Genomic DNA, 18,445 nt, shown 5'->3' with positions numbered 1-18,445 from the left:
GGTATCGAGAGAGTGGGCTTAATTTCATTTCTTTTCAAGCTCAAGAGCAGCAAATGAGTGTGACAGGCCCAAACACACCTCCAGCCTCGCCGCGCTGCTTCCTGCTGCAGAAACACTCACATGATGGAAATACACATACAGACGCTGTTAATCTGCTCTGCAACCAAGACAACATATCAATCAGTGATTCATTTATCATCACAGTGTCTCAGAGTCAGACAGTGGACCGAACCGGCACCAGGATCTGAGTCCAGCTGAGCCGGGACTCTGAGGCGGAAATTTAGCTTAAATAAGATCAATAAGAAATAAGAAATCAGTGAAAAGCTGCAGTCATCATGCAAACCCACGGCCGATAGAGCAGGTTCTGGTCCCGTAACTGTGGTTCTGATCTAGTCCTACCCAACCCGGGTCCAGCCCAGTCCGAATCCACTATGACAGGGATTCCCAAAGTGTGGTGCGTGGACCCCCAGGGGTGCACGAGCTGTCTCTAGGGGGTCCGCGAGATGAAAAATGTAATGACGGTCTGATAATTACACAATCGCACACAATAAAAACATGTAAATAAACATTTCCTTTGTAAAATGTAAAATCAAAAACTAAATGCAGGCTATTCAAAATGCACTTCATCTTAAAACGAAGCGTAGAAGAAGTTATCTTCTTCCATTTTTGCAGCCTGTTATGATGACGGGTTGTGTTTTTTAGCTCCGCGCTCATTTAAACTTGCTGCAATTTTTGTTCAACGCGGCTCAAAATATTATAACATTTTCCCAACTTCTCTGCTTTCTGCCTCTGATCCTGAGCCTGTCATCATCCTCTTTGCTCTTAAAAGTGGACTTGAGAAGTGTTAGATCATTTATCTTGTTTTAAGAGTTAATTTCTTATTTTAAGGGTTCAACATGCTTATTTCTAGATTGAAGAATCTTAATTCAAGAAATCTTGTCAAGTGAAATTATCCATGCAGCGAGATCATTTCCCTCAGATCTAGTGTTTTTATATTTTATTAGACAACCTTTTTTGCAGTGTTTTCCAGTCCACATCCAGCACGTCACTGTTTAAATTAACTTTTAAATATCCAGCGTTTTAACCTGCTGCCCAAAAACTGTGGGATTTTCTTTTATTTACAAAAATGTAAAAAACTAAAAGGCAAATTGCTAACGCTTTATATTAAGGTCCTTGCAATAACCATTAATTAACAAGTAATAAGGCCCTTGTGAGTCCTTACAAGACGCTTATTAACATTATTGTGTGTTTATAAGCTTATATAAGTGTTAATAATGGCATTACAAACACCCATGACCCACCCATTATGTCTTTGCCATGCCTTTATTAATCTTATTTTGTTTGCTTATTGATGTTAAAATATACTTCATTGCTCATCTATTATAAGTTAACTATAAGTTAACTATGCTTTTTGCAACTACCGGATCTAAAGAGAGAACAATGCCTTATTACTTGTTAATTAATGGTTATTAAGGACCTTATTATAAAGCGTTACCGGCAAATTATATATACTTTTTAAAAATACTTTTTTTGTCCGTCAGAAAGTTCTAATTGTATTTGGCAGCTGGGGGACAATGTTGGAAACCATTTTATCACAATAGATTATTTGATTTAAATTATGATTTTTGTATCGATATGAATCTCTGCAGTATTTAATTAGAGCCCAACATTAAAGGTGTTTTAAACTGCTTCCCTAAGAAGAATAAATCAGCTCCTGCTTCCTGGAGAAACCCGTCTGTTGATATTCACTTATCGAAGAAGCGCCCACCAGACAGAACAAACAGGCATGATGGGAAATGTTTGAGCATGGAGAACATCCCCCATTGATCTCCCGCTGAGGGCCGTGTTCAGGACCGGGACCAGGCTCTCGGGTTTCACGGCAGCTTTTAGGGGTCGATACGGGAGCCTGCGGGGGACATTTGTTTGATGTGATGGATGGAAAAGCAAACTGGAAATGAATAAATAGCAGGTACATTAGCCAGGAGCAGCAAACAGCATTACTGTAAGAGCAGCGCTGCCTTTATTTTGGGCGGTTTGTCCCTTTAAATATCCAGCTGGAGCACGGCTCTGTCTCCTGATAATTATAATAATATTAATAATGATATAAACTACATATATACATATATATGATATATAAACTACACATCTGGTTCAGGATAATGAGGCGTCCCGCTGTGGACTTTTAATGGGACTTCTATGTCTATATTTACATATTTTTACATACATATCTCTATTTACTACAAATTTATTTCAATATTTTAATTTTCTATTTTTTTCCCTTTTACATACAAATCTCTATTTACTACAAATTTATTTCAATATATTAATTTTCTATTTTTTTCCTTTTTACATACAAATCTCTATTTACTACAAATTTATTTCAATATTTAAAATTTCTATTTTTTTTTCCTTTTTTACATACATATCTCTATTTACTACAAATTTATTTCAATATTTTACATTTCTATTTTTTGTCCTTTTTACATACATATCTCTATTTACTACGAATTTATTTCAATATTTTAAATTTCTATTTTTTTCCTTTTTACATACATATCTCTATTAACTGCAAATTTATTTCAATATTTTAAATTTCTATTTTCTTCCTTTTTACATACATATCTATATTCACTACAAATTAATTTCAATATTTTAAATTTCTATTTTTTTTCCTTTTTACATACATATCTCTATTTACTACAAATTTATTTCAATATTTTAAATTTCTATTTTTTTCCTTTTTACATACATATCTCTATTTACTACAAATTAATTTCAATATTTAAAATTTCTATTTTTTTTCCTTTTTACATACATATCTCTATTTACTACAAATTAATTTCAATATTTAAAATTTCTATTTTTTTTCCTTTTTACATACATATCTCTATTTACTACAAATTGATTTCAATATTTTATATTTCAATTTTTTTCCTTTTTACATACATATCTCTATTCACTACAAATTAATTTCAATATTTTAAATTTCAATTTATTTTTATTTTTACATACATATCTCTATTTACTACAAATTAATTTCAATTTTTTAAATTTCAATTTATTTTTCTTTTTACATACATATCTCTATTTACTTAAAAATATATCTATATTTCCATATTTCTATTTCATCATTATTTGAATGAATCTCTTTACATATCTCTTTTTACTTAACATCGTAGGTCTATATTTCCTTTTTTAATTCATTTTTATTTATAAATATCTTTATTTACTAAAAATGTATTTCTATGTTTATTATTATTTTGTTAGTATCTCAATTTACGTCATATTCATTTCTGTATTTAATATTTCAATTTTTATTTCTATTTGTACATATCTCTATTCACGTAAGACTTGTTTGTTTGTATTTTGTATTGTATATTTAGTGCAGCGTGCTGTTTATCTTTATTTTATTTACATACTTAGTTATTTTATTGGTATCTCTGATAGAGCAGCTTGACATAAAGCAGCCGCTCTCTGTTTTGATCACATGGAGAGAAAAAAGAAGCTCAGGTTTCATCTGACACAAGTGTTAAGTGTTTCCTTAACCCCGACCTCGACCTGCACGTGTGTGTGTGTGTGTGTGTGTGTGTTGCATGTACTGTATGTTCTTTTATTTATATATATATATATATATATATATATATATTTACTATAGATATATATATAAATATATATACTGGATGTGTGTCTGCTTGCGTGTGTGTGTGTGTGTGTGTGTGTGTGCGTGTGTGTGTGTACGTCCACAAAACGTATATTATGTTCCCTGGCCGACATGCCTGACATGTCAAATAGTGTATATACCAACTGACCTCACATGACCTCTGTATGTGTGTGTGTGTGTGTGTGTGTGTGTGTGTGTGTGTGTGTGAGTCATGCTGCAGTGGTGACTGGTGTTTCCTAAATGGACCGGACAATGCCATGTTGGCACATGTGGCTACAACTGACGTCAATAAACACACACACACACACACACACAAACACACACACATACACACACACACACACACACACACACACACACACACACACACACACACACACAATCATGGCTAGAAGTGGGAACAACTCAAACAGTCTTTATGCAGAATAACACAGTTAGAATGACAGAAATCATAAAAACAAGTTGAATTTCCCTGATAAATTATTTATAAAGAATTGGAATGAAATGTCATTTATACATAAACAATTTTCCAAGAGCCCACAACTGTTATGAATTTTGGAAAATAAAAGAGTAGCTCCACATATTATGCATGTATTGTATTGTTGTTTCCAGCCTCTCCTGTCCTCTCCTCTCTGCTCTGTGTAAACAGCCTCTCCTGTCCTCTCCTCTCTACTCTGTGTAAACAGCCTCTCCTGTCCTCTCAGCTCTGTGTAAACAGTCTCTCCTGTCCTCTCCTCTTTGCTCTGTGTAAAAAGCCTCTCCTGTCCTCTCCTCTCTACTCTGTGTAAACAGCCTCTCCTGTCCTCTCCTCTCTGCTCTGTGTAAACAGCCTCTCCTGTCCTCTCCTCTCTACTCTGTGTAAACAGCCTCTCCTGTCCTCTCCTCTCTGCTCTGTGTAAACAACCTCTCCTGTCCTCTCCTCTCAGCTCTGTGTAAACAGATTCTCAGTGAATATTTGTCACGTGACCGTTGGTCTCAGCAGAATTTAATGTTTTTAACAGGATCTGGTTAGTACAAACACTTTATTTTAAATGACACATGGAGAATAAAGAGATTCTGACACAAATATCAACATCAAGTTTTGGTCACTTTTTGTAACAGAAACTTTAGTAACTGATGATCCGTTTGGCGATAATGCCTGTTTTTATTAGTATTATTATTATTCGTTTTTTTCTACAATAAACTGTGTATTTTTGGTGATCTTTTAAAGAGGGTTCAACAGGATAAAGACATATCCACGAGGACATGTGTTAACAATTAAAGAAACCCTTTTTTTTCACTTTTTCACAACTGGTTTCTATCAGTAGCAACAAAATCTCACATCCCATTTTGCTACCAACTATAAATGACTTAGAAGTGAAACACGCCATGCGTTCTCTGTCTGCTTACAACAACAACATGCTGCAGGACAGCAGGTGATATATATATATATATATATATATATATACTGTATATACAGTATATGAGAGGCTTCAGCTCACCCTCGTCGCTGACGAAGTCCTTCATGGAGGCCCAGGTCTTGTTGTTGCAGTAGAAGGACGTGTTGGCGGGCAGGCTGGCGTTGAAGCAGTGCGCCGTGCTGCGGACGCACTTCTGCCGCAGGTTCCCCATGAAGAGCTGCAGGCCGATGAGGGCGAAGACGCTCAGGCAGAAGACGGTGAGGATCATGACGTCGGCCAGCTTCTTCACCGACTGGATCAGAGCGCCAACGATGGTCTTCAGGCCTTCAGGGACGCACACGGGGTTAATGTCCACATGGACGTTAGAGCGGCCGCGAAGTCACTGAGTCAAAACCATTCCTTCACTAAAACTATGCTTAGTTACATTCAAATACAAGCAGGTAGTTTGAAAAAAAAGTCACATGTTTTAACAACTTTAAAGGAATAGTTCACCCAAAACATTAACTAATCCCTTCACAAAAATGTTTTATTTTGTTATATTTTTGTGGAAATTCCATCCACATCCGAAAAAGTACAAAGGTAATGCTGTTTTTTTGTGGCTGTTTTTAGAACGTTTTTGCCGCCTTTTTTTATCGTCAGTTATTGACTGATTCGTCTGGAATCATGACATCAAACGGCAGTTTATTTTGTTGAAAAATGAAAAAGATATTGATCCAATGAGCGCCAAGGGAACGACCGACTAGCGGGGAAGATTAATTTGAACTCTCTGCTCTCCGTAAAATACTTTCTATCCAAGCTAAAAAACATGACAGATTATTCATATAGTTTTCAGGTGAACTATTCGTTTAATCAGTGGATTTAAGAGCATAAAGATGGCAGCCGCTTCCTCACGAAAATTCATAAATATTTCAACCTATAAACCCGAACAGAGGTGAACATCATTTTTCTTTTAAAGCAACGAGACACTTTTAGTTCTGGCATTTTAAAGGTTAAAATTCTCAAAATGACTGAATGTTTGGTAGTGTTGAGCAGGGCGGAGGTTGTTTAAGGGATTTATGCAGGAAAAAACCTGAAAAAAAAAAAAAGTTTTGGTAGTTAATGACAATGAGTGTGGTAAAATAAAATGTTCAAAGTGTTCTACTGATTTATTAGAAAATTTTAAATTCCAAAATTGTCAAGAGAGAGACTTTCTTTAAAAAAAAAGTATGCCCAAATGGACAAAAATGTCCATAATGATGCCTGAGGGTTAAACTGGACGCTTTAATAACCAGATAAAAGTTCCTTGTAGAAACTCTTAAAGGTAAAGGTTGAAAGAAGCTGGTCCCATCTTTATGCACCAGAGAAATTAGTCACAAAGTAGCTAATTAAATTTAAAAATAAAGCTGTTTTTTTACTCTGCTGTTAGGTGAAAATCTCAAAAATCTAAAGTTTTATTTTAAGTTTCCATCTCACAGCAAAAAGTTTTTGCCACTGTGGAAAAAAAAGTCACCATCAACGACAGAGTGAAGCGAAAACAACAAACTCCCCGTTAACACTCAGATAAAAACACAACACACACACATTAACACACAATACGGTAAAAACAGCAGGAACACAAAGGGTGCAGACAAGTTCACTGTCTCCAATCCAACACTTTGTCTTTTAATTTGGTGTTTTTCTCACTTGACAGCACTTTTTCTCCTCTAGTAAATTCATTAGAAACAGACACAGTTTTTAATTTGCATCCAGAATCACCAAGTGGAATGGAAGCATCTGAAGCTAATGAATGATTGTGTTTGGACACGTTGCTTCAGTTATAACATGTGTAACACAGTGTTATAACAGGCCATGTTTCAGTAGCGCCCAGTAATGGAATAATTGCCTGAAGATGCAACAAAAAGATTTGACTTAACCTGATCGAAAAAGTAACAAAACCTAATTTACCAATAATGTAACATGACTAATGTCAGATCCACCAATCAGGGTGGTTACCAATGATGTAACATGACTAATCTAAGATCCACCAATCAGGGTGGTTACCAATAATGTAACATGACTAATGTCAGATCCACCAATCAGGGTGGTTACCAATGATGTAACATGACTAATCTAAGATCCACCAATCAGGGTGGTTACCAATAATGTAACATGACTAATGTCAGATCCACCAATCAGGGTGGTTACCAATAATGTAACATGACTAATCTAAGATCCACCAATCAGGGTGGTTACCAATAATGTAACATGACTAATGTCAGATCCACCAATCAGGGTGGTTACCAATGATGTAACATGACTAATCTAAGATCCACCAATCAGGGTGGTTACCAATAATGTAACATGACTAATGTCAGATCCACCAATCAGGGTGGTTACCAATAATGTAACATGACTAATCTAAGATCCACCAATCAGGGTGGTTACCAATAATGTAACATCACTAATGTCAGATCCACCAATCAGGGTGGTTACCAATAATGTAACATGACTAATCTAAGATCCACCAATCAGGGTGGTTACCAATAATGTAACATCACTAATGTCAGATCCACCAATCAGGGTGGTTACCAATGATGTAACATGATTAATCTAAGATCCACCAATCCGGGTGGTTACCAATAATGTAACATCACTAATGTCAGATCCACCAATCAGGGTGGTTACCAATAATGTAACATGACTAATGTCAGATCCACCAATCAGGGTGGTTACCAATAATGTAACATGACTAATCTAAGATCCACCAATCAGGGTGGTTACTAATAATGTAACATGATTAATGTCAGATCCACCAATCAGGGTGGTTACCAATAATGTAACATGACTAATGTCAGATCCACCAATCAGGGTGGTTACCAATAATGTAACATGACTAATCTAAGATCCACCAATCAGGGCGGTTACCAATAATGTAACATGAATCTTGTCAGATCCACCAATCAGGGTGGTTACCAATAATGTAACATGACTAATCTCAGATCCACCAATCAGAGTGGTTATCAATAATGTAACATGAGTAATGTCAGATCCACCAATCAGGGTGGTTACCAATAATGTAACATGACTAATGTCAGATCCACCAATCAGGGTGGTTACCAATAATGTAACATGACTAATCTAAGATCCACCAATCAGGGTGGTTACCAATAACGTAACATGAATCGTGTCAGATCCACCAATCAGGGTGGTTACCAATAATGTAACATGACTAATCTCAGATCCACCAATCAGAGTGGTTATCAATAATGTAACATGAGTAATGTCAGATCCACCAATCAGGGTGGTTACCAATAATGTAACATGAGTAATGTCAGATCCACCAATCAGGGTGGTTACCAATAATGTAACATGATTTATCTCAGATCCACCAATCAGGGTGGTTACCAATAATGTAACATGAATAATGTCAGATCAACCAATTGTTAATTGATAATTTACGTTATAGATAATCGAGTTTGCAGGTTTCTTCCAAACGTCCATCCCTAATTACAATATCAGTCAGAATTATCACTGAAATCCATTAAATATTTGGTACAATTTTTTTTTTTAAGTTATGAAAATATAAATCTGTCAGACATGCAGTTGTATCATTGGTCAAATTATTAAATTTTGGGGTTTTATTATATTTTCGATCATGTAAGGTGCCAATTTAAAAAAAAACATTTTCAGGTGTTATTATATTTTCAGGACATTATGACATCACTGGGTGCTACACAAGCTGATAACGTGTTAGCGCTGCATGCTAACATGCACAGTGGAACATCCAGGGGTCAGCCAGCAAATACATCACATGATTTAATATTTGTCTCATGGAGGAATAGAAACATATAAAAACTGGTTTATATTTCACTCTGTTTGACTATGTTTACTATAACTGTAGCATTTATAACTAGTTTATTGTGTTTTATTGTCATTATTTTATTGTTGTTTTTTTTTCTTTTTATCTTTATTATTATCAAAAGTATTATTACTATTATTATTAATATTATTATTGTTATTTTAGCATTTAAATCTATATTATTGCATGTTATTGACATCATTTTTATTATCTTTTGTCTCTTAGATCTGTTTGATCTCCTTTTAATCTATTAATCTATTTTTAATCTATATCTATTTTTATTGTAGCATTTAAATATAATATTAATATTACAGTAGCATTTTTTATCTAATTAATTGTTTGTGTTTTTTTTCCAATTTGGTTGTTGCTGTTTTTATTGTTGTTTTGTCTGTTTTATCTATTTTTTTTTAATCTTTACTCCTATTATAAATTTTAAACCTATTTTAAAGTATTTTATTCTAATTTCTTTTACTATTGTTTTGCCCTTTCTTTTTTATCTAATTTCTATATATGTTTGTTATCGTAGCATTTAAATCAATTTTTATTTTTATATTTTTAATCGTCTGCATTTTTAATGCAATGTATCTGATTTTATATTTTTATTTCACTAGATTTACTTCTTTATTACTGTCATGGTAGCAATTAAATCAATTGTATATTATCTTACAATATTTTCTTAATGGTTTTATTATTTTTTTGTCTTTAAAATCTTTTTTATACAGTTTTAAATCTGTTTTTTAACCTTTCTGTATTTAACTAGTAATATTGTTATTGTAGCTTTCACATCAATTTTTTTTTTCAAATGTAGATGTAATTTATCTCAATTCATAATCTAGTTTTTATTTCACTATATTTACTACTTTTTTACTGTTATGGTAGCAATTAAATACATTTTATAGTCTTATTTTTTATAATTACTAATTTTTATCTATTATTTTCATAATTTTGTCTTGTTAATGTAAGTTATGTTTGCAGTAAAATCAGCTAGTTGCATGAACTTTTTTCATCATTAACACAAACTCAACTACAGCTGTGAATTCAGCTTTGATTTAAATTAAAAAGTGAGACATTTATGAGCCATTTTCTCTCCTGTATTATTATTATTGTTTGTTGTCGTCGCTGTTTGCTGAACCTCTGATGTCCACTCAGTCCTTCTCTCTGCATACTGCCTCCGAGTGTTTTATTTTGAAGGGCCAGGGTTTGTTCAGCAGACAGTATGCAGGAGAAGAAGATGTCAAACACAGCCACTGGTTGGTCCTTCCAGCCGTTTGATCGCGTGGCGTCCTCACCTGGGATGACAGAGATGGTTTTGAGCGCTCGCAGCACCCTGAACGTCCTTAAGGCTGACACATTACCCAGGTCCACAAACTCAGTCACATATCTGCAACAAGCCGGGAGACAGAAGCACAAAACAGACACACACAGAAGGATGTGAGCACACTGAGCGACGACGAGCCAACACAGAGGGAGAGAAGAGACGGAGACGGAGAGAGAGAGAGAGAGAGAGAGGGAGAGAGAGAGAGAGAGAGAGAGAGGGAGAGAAGAGAGAGAAAGAGAAGAAAGAGAGAAGGAAAGAAGAGACACAGAGAGAAGAGACAAAGAGAAGAGACAGAGCGAGGGAGGGAGAGAGAGAGAAAGAGAGAGAGAGAAAAGAGAGAGGGAGAGAAGAGAGAGAGAAGAGAGAGAGAGAAAGAGAAGAAAGAGAGAAGGAAAGAAGAGACACAGAGAGAGGAGACAAAGAGAGAAGAGACAGAGCGAGGGAGGGAGAGAGAGAGAAAGAGAGAGAGAGAAAAGAGAGAGGGAGAGAAGAGAGAGAGAGAGAGAGAGAGAGAGAGAAAGAGAAGAAAGAGAGAAGGAAAGAAGAGACACAGAGAGAAGAGACAAAGAGAAGAGACAGAGCGAGGGAGGGAGAGAGAGAGAAAGAGAGAGAGAGAAAAGAGAGAGGGAGAGAGAGAGAGAGACAGAAAGAGAGAGAGAGAAAAGAGAGAGGGAGAGAAGAGAAAGAGAGAGAGAGAGAAAGAGAGAGAGAGGAAAGAGAGAGGGAGAGAAGAGAGAGAGAGAGAGAGAGAGAGAGAGAGAGAGAAGAAAGAGAGAGAGAGAAAGAGAAGAAAGAGAGAAGGAAAGAAGAGACACAGAGAGAAGAGACAGAGCGAGGGAGGGAGAGAGAGAAGAAAGAGAGAGGAAGAGAAGAGAGAGAGAGAGATGGACGGTGGAGACGGCTGGAGACAGCCAGGGACCGTCACCAGGACAGGAGGAGGAGTCAGGCGGGCGGAGCTGCTCACAGGACGGGAACTGGAGACACTTTTACTTTTTTTTTTACTTTTTTTACTCTGTTTTTGATATAACTTTTTAAAAAATATTTTCGTTTTTCCGTTTTGAATGTAATTTTTTGTGTTTTTAATATAACTTTTTAAAACTATTTTTATTTTGTGTTTTTAATCTAACTATTTCAAAATTATTTTTATTTTGTGTTTTTAATATAACTTTTTTAAAACTATTTTTATTCTGAATTTTTAATGTAATTTTTTGTGTTTGATATAACTTTTTAAAACTATTTTTATTTTGTGTTTTTTAATATAACTTTTTTTAAATCTATTTTTTATTTTGTGTTTTTAATCTAACTTTTTCTTTTTTAATGTAATAATTTTTTTAAGCATTAAAAAAGTAAAATAAATTAGTTTTAAAAATACATTTTTAAGCTGTTTTCACAACATTTTTATCTATTTTATATGTATTGTTTAATTGTAATAATTTCTTATGCTTATTTTGTCTTTAAAATCTATTCTATGTTTTTTTTTATTTATCTAGTTTTTATTTCACTCTGTTTTACTGTCACCATTACTGTTATTGTAGAATTTTAATACATTTTATTGCATTTTATTCTTCTTTATTCTGTTCTTTTATTCTGTCATATTTTATTATTGTCTTTTCATGTTTTTAATCAAATTTATCTAGTCTTTAATCTAGTTTTTATTTCACTGTTTTACTACTAAATCCCTAAAAAAATGTATCTTTCAATTGTCACAAAAAACTGAAAAATGCCTAAAACAAGTCAGATATTCTGTTATTCAAGATTAAAATAACCCTATAATTCAAGATTTTAAAGGCTAATTGAATCTATTGAAGTGAAGTTGACATTGTTTGCTCAGCTGTTACTTTTATTAAACTGTTTACTGATAAATTAGTTTTTAAAAAAAAGGAAAAGTAAGCTACTTAATCTGCTGGAGTTGCCAATACTTTGTTTTTTATATTTGCATTGTGCTAAATTAGCTAAATTAAGCTGCATGAAAACCAAAAACAAGAATCTCCAGAGCCTGAAACTGACTTAGTAAACAGCAGCGAGTCGTCAGCGTATTGTTTGACCAACCGTCTCCAGTGTGGCCTCGTCGTGTGTTCAGCTCTCACACATCTGACTTTTCCTTCTTCTCTGTGTCTACAGTTCAGATCAGGTGACTACACCGGGGCCCCTGATTGGGCAGAGAGCGGGGAGTGGGCGGGGCTGGACACGGCAGACATGGGACGAACACGAGAGGACGGTCACCACGACGACGACGTGACGATGACGAGTGTTGGGTTTGTTCTGTCCCGTGTCGCCCCCTGTTGGTGGTGGTCAGGCCTTACCTGGGATCACTGAGATAGTTTTCAGGGCTCTCAGCACTCTAAAGGTTCTCAGCGCCTGCAGGTTCCCTACTTTGATAAACTCTGTTAACAGCCTGTAGGGGGCAGTGTGGCGGTTGTCAACATACAACAAAAGAAGAAAAACAACAACAAAGTCTGAAAATACTGTGGTGAGTTCTTACAGAGAGCTGGAGCTATAAAACAATCACTTTCACACATGCTGGAAGGAAAGAAAGAAAGAGATAAAGTCAGATGTGTGTTGGGGGTTTCCTCATAGATTGCAAATGCACACATTAAGTTTGGTTTGTTTGTCAGCAACGGTGCTCAGATTATTATGTGATTGCAACTGAAGAGCTGTTATATTTAATACTTTATATCTTAAATATTATTCATCCTTAATTTAGTTAGATTATTGTCACAAAGTAGCAAAAAATGCCTAAAAAGATATTCTGGTATTGAAGAATAAAATAAGGTTAGAATTTAAGATTCAAAATCCAATTTATCACAACTGTTATTTTAAGCGGTGTTGGCATCATCACTAGCTCAACTTTTACCTTTTATTTTAAATAGAATAAAAGAGATAAAATCACATGTGTGTTGGGATTTTTCTCATAGATTACATATGCACACATATTAAGTTTGGTTTGTTTATCAGCAACGGTGCTCAATTATTATGTGAGTGCAACTGAAGAGCTGTTGCTTATATTTAATACTTTATATCTTAATATTCTTAATATTTTTCATCCTTAAATTGTTTGGTTTATTGTCACAAAGTAGCCAAAAATGCCTGAAATGTTATTGAAGACTGAAATAACGTTAGAATTTAACATTTAAAACCAATTTTTCCCTACTGTCACTTTAAGTGGTGTTGGCATTGAGATAAAAATGAAAGAGATAAAATCACATGTGTGTTGGGTTTTTCTCATAGATTACATATGCACATATATCAAGTTTAGTTTGTTTGTCAGCAACGGTGCACAGATTATTATGTGAGTGCAACTACAATTTTAATATATATATATATATATATATATATATATATATATATATATATATATATATATTAATATTTTACCACTATTAATGTTATTGCAGCATTTAAATCAGTTTTATTTAAAAAAAACAAAAAAAAACAAAAAACATTTTAATTGTCTGATTTTATATTTCCATTTCAAGTCCAGCATATAAATTATTACGAATTAATCCCCAAAATTATTTTCGTCTATTTGGAAAAAAAATGCGAAATTGGACAAAATTCTATAAACCAGAAAGTAATCCCTGAGGGAAGACGAGGTGAGCCGCGGAGCTGTGGAGGAGCCGCTCCTCTCGTCTTTAGAGCGAGTCGAGAGCCGGAGGGCGCCAGGCGACGGACGCCATGTTGGGCCCCGTCAGATGGAGTCATCTGACGCCGAGCTGCTAACGGCCCTCCATTACGGCTCATATTTCACCAGCGTTGACTGGCAGGCTGATTGGATTAGAGTGGAGGCGGGGCGCCGCGGCCAGAACAGGCCGTTTACATGCAGCAGGGAGTCAGAGGAGAGGTCAGTCAGCTGCTCTCACTGTTACACACACACCGTTATCTGTGTGAACATGATCAGCTGGTAACACACGCTCAGGGTTTTAAATTAATGGACTGATTCATTTTATATATATTGATGTGATGTAAGCTTTCCCCTCCTTGAATGTTACCTACGGGCTGAAATATGTGCCACCAGAAACTGAATTTGAATTATTTATATTTGAATTTGAATTGCTTAACTTGATTAATTGCATTAAAAAACTGAATTTGAATCACATAATTAGTATTTGTATTTTTCAATTTGAAGCATTGCATTGAAAAACTGAATTTTATTGATTTAATGTACTGGTTTGAAACTGAACGTTCAGTTCTCACAATTCAAATTCAGTTTGCAAAATTCAATTTAAATTTTCTGCTACGAAGATACACAGAGCGGCTCTTCAGCCAATCAGCACCTTTGTTTTTTTTTGTAACATTTGTTGCCACCCGGTTACCATAGCGCCTCTTCGGCCAATCAGCACGTCCGTTCCGTTCCAGCTTCATCTATGGTCAAACCAGTCTAGATTCTTCCTCCGTTTCGTGGCGAGTGGCAACCGGGTGGCAATGTTACAAAAGAAAACGGAGGTGCTGATTGGCCGAAGAGGCGCTATGGCAACCAGGTGGCAACAAATGTTACAAAAGAAAACGGAGGTGCTGATTGGCCGAAGAGGCGCTATGGCAACCGGGTGGCAACAAATGTTACAAAAGAAAACGGAGGTGCTGATTGGCCAAAGAGGCGCTATGGCAACCGGGTGGCAACAAATGTTACAAAAGAAAACGAAGGTGCTGATTGGCCGAAGAGGCGCTCTGTGTATCTTCGTCGCAGAAAATTGAAATTTAATTTTACAAACTGAATTTGAATTGTGAGAACTGAATGTTCAGTTACAAACTAATAAATTAAATTTCAAATTACAATTCAGATTCAGTTTTTCAATGCAATGGTTCAAATTGAACAATACAAATTCAAATCATGTGATTCAAATTCAGTTTTTTTTTTTTCATGCAATTATTCAAGTTAAGCAATTCAAATTCAAATAATTCAAATTCAAATTCAGTTTCTGGTGGCACATATTTCAGCCCATAGTTACCTTCTGAGTCCCGCAACCAAAAAAATATTTTTAAATTTGGCAAAATTACACAATTTATCTTAGACAGAACGGTCCTTGAATGAATCATGTGTGACAAACACTTCCATCAGGAAAAAATAACCAAATCTAAGCTTGAAATTGTGACATTTCATCAAAATCAGTTTGTCTGAGTTTAAATTTCTCCAAAAATAAAGCGTTAACCAGGTCCTGTTAAAAACACTGAATTCACATACATGAGTCACTCCTCACCTCTTCTCTTGTTTTTGAGGGGAAACTGAACCAAGATAAGACATTTTTTTCTTTTTTTTAAATTTCACTCACTGTGGCCTTTAATATCACTGCAATTTATAAAATAGATGTATTTTAAAAAGCAGCCAAAATACAGTTTATTGCAGAAATAACCTGTAAAAACTGGCATTATCCTCAAAATGTGAACTTTCCCACAGTCCCTGAATGGATCATCGGATACAACATTTTCTGCTATAAAAAGTGACCAAATTTTGTGTTAAAATGTTGATTTTTGTGTCAGAATCTCTTTATTTTCCATGTGTCATTTAAAATAAAGTGTTTGCACTAACCAGATCCTGTTAAAAACATTAAATTCTGCTCCTCAGAGACACTGTGAAGACATAATTGATTCTGTTTACACAGAGCTGAGAGGAGTGGACTAACTAACTAAAATTATAGTGAAAATTTCCTTCGTTTTCGTCTTTGTCAACTTTTTTCATACGTAAACCTTTTTGGTTGATATGAAATCTATTTCATCTATCTGGTTTTATGACTTAATAAACGTATTGGGGCTGAGATGGATCAGACAAAGGAAATAAAGGAAACATTAATTGTGACTTTTTTGAGTCTCGCACCCAACAAAAAAACCATTACAAAAAAACTACAACCAACACTAAAACTAAAATAAATTAAGCATTTCCAAAAAAAATAAAAAAATGATTAACCCTAACCAGCAAACTAAAAATTAAAACTAACTGAATTTAAAAACAAAAAATCACAACGAAATTAAAACTAAAACTATAATAACCTTGATTAGAGTCTTTATCGTAATAACTCAGATGTTTTTTAACTGACGTGTGGTGATTTATGGACGCTTTCATTGAGCTGAGAGGAAATAAAATGTTGCACCTTTAATGCTGAGAAGACAACTGACGAGTCTGCTGCCGCCATTAACATGTCATTACAGCAGCAATATCAGTAACACAGGGGCGGGCCCGGCCTGTGTGTGTGTGTGTGTGTGTGTGTCTGTGTGTGTGTGTGTGTGTGTGTGTGTGTGTGTGTGTGTAGTTGGGGAGGGGAGGGCGATGGACTCTGTCTCCATGGGAATCCTGACTCGGTGGGAGGGGTGGAGAGCATCAATCAGACATTTAGTGTGTGTGTGTGTGTGTGTGTGTGTGTGTGTGTGTGTGTGTGTGTGTGTATGTGTGTCAGCAGGGGTGTGTCTATTCACCGGCCATCACTCTGGTTTTAATAAAGCCTGGGCACAGAGGGGTGATGTGTCAGGGACTGTGTGTGTGTGCGTGGGTGTGAGTGTGTGTGTGTGTGTGTGTTTTGCAGATGTAGAACAAACGTGTGTGTGTGTATGTCCATACATCCACTATCATGGTATTTTTGGTGTGTACAGTACGACCACACACTCACTTAACATGTTTTCCATCCTTGGTGTGTGTGTGTGTGTGTGTGTGTGTGTGTGTGTTTAAAGAGGTGACTTATGTGTCCCTGTCCTCCTAAAGATCCATCTGACCGCAGGACGGCCCTTGGTTCAAGGACACACACCTACTGACATTGCGTGCGTGTGTGTGTGTGTGTGTGTGTGTGTGTGTGTGTGTGTGTGTGTGTGTGTGTGTGTGTGTGTGTGTGTGTGTGTGTGACCACTGGACGATAGAAAACCAGATGGGAGGAAGAAGCAGGTGGAATATTTAAAGTGTTTTTAAAGGAAAAGTGTGCAGTTATTTACTTTTTTCTAGAGGACCTTCGTTCCTTGAAGCTGCCTTCTTTAAAAACTACATTTCCCAGAATGCCTTTCTGACGTCACCAGGAGAGAACTGTTTAGCTGTTATGCTGCATTCATGCGGCGTCAGAAAACGTTTTTCTAAATTAAATCAAAAGAAAAAAACGATAAAAGGTCCGGCACCAATAGTTGCCAACTGTCATATTTAAGTAATTTATTCTACAGATATATATTTTATTTTAAATACAGATAATTTACAGTTAATATCGGTATTTAAAATAAAATATATATCTGCAGAAAAAAATCACGGATATTTACTGTAAACTATTACTGTATTTTTAATTATCTGAAGATAACTTCTTCCTCTTTTTTTTAACCTTTTTTATTTACAGTGTAGAGAAAAAAAATCTGTCCAAACCATAGATAGACTCTATATTTGTATTATATAAATTTAATATTTTTATTCTATTATGTATTATATATTAAGGCAACTTCCGGTTTTCTGAATTAAATGTAACAAACTTAAATGAAAAAAAAGAAGAAAAAAGATAAAAGGTTTAGCAGCAATAGTTGCTTATATTCTGCATATATATATATACATATATATAAAAAATTATTTGTATTTTTAATTATCTAAAAATAACTTTTTACTCTTGAGTCTTTTGTTACTTTTTTTATCTACAGTGTAGAGAAAAAAATACATAATAAATGTATACAGTAAAAATACAGAGAATATTTATACAGATTTTTTATAGTATTATATATATATATATATATATATATATATATATATATTATAAATGTATATAATAAAAATACAGTGAATATTTATACTTTTTTTCTCTACACTGTGAATAAAAAAAGTTAAAAAAAAGATTAAAGAGTAAAAAGTTATTTTTAGATAATTAAAAATACAAATAATTTACCATATAGATATATAGATATATTTATATGTATATATTACTATTCTGACTTAATGCAAGGCTTCATGCAAGGGATTTTCACAGTACAAAAAGTATTATTATGATTATTATTATTATTATTATTATTATTACTATCAGTGCCACTGACCCCTGGCAGCTGAATATCTCCCTTCCTGGTCTCTCAGTTTGCTCATTAATAGTGAATGTAATGAGAGGATAATTGGTCCTCCATCAGAGCCTCCACTGACTTCATTTAGCGCTGAAACGAGCAGCTTCGTTCATCCGTCTGCATCGTCTCCACGGCGTCTCTGCGGGCCGCCCAGCGCTGATAGATTCACCTCGTTAACATCACACATGTTCCGCCGACGTTAACGTTAATAACTCCAGAAAATCTGCCGAGTCATCGAAGCTTCTCAGGCA

The 18,445-nt window shown here is 35.0% G+C and overlaps 1 protein-coding gene across 1 annotated transcript in view; it reads right to left on the bottom strand.

Annotated features, from left to right (window-relative positions):
* The window catches only part of LOC131962372 (sodium channel protein type 4 subunit alpha-like), a 245,957-nt gene that overhangs the window by 149,312 nt on the left and 78,200 nt on the right, over positions 1-18,445 (bottom strand). Inside the window, exons 7-8 of the mRNA XM_059327367.1 lie at positions 10,168-10,259; positions 5,143-5,385 (exon numbers count right to left, since the gene is read on the bottom strand). Coding sequence (XP_059183350.1) covers positions 5,143-5,385; positions 10,168-10,259 — 335 coding nt within the window. The remainder of the gene's footprint in view (positions 1-5,142; positions 5,386-10,167; positions 10,260-18,445) is intronic.

The sequence above is a fragment of the Centropristis striata genome, chromosome 23 (genome assembly GCF_030273125.1).
Source record: "Centropristis striata isolate RG_2023a ecotype Rhode Island chromosome 23, C.striata_1.0, whole genome shotgun sequence".
Lineage (NCBI taxonomy): Eukaryota > Metazoa > Chordata > Actinopteri > Perciformes > Serranidae > Centropristis > Centropristis striata.
This window is presented reverse-complemented; position numbering and strand designations above follow the sequence as displayed.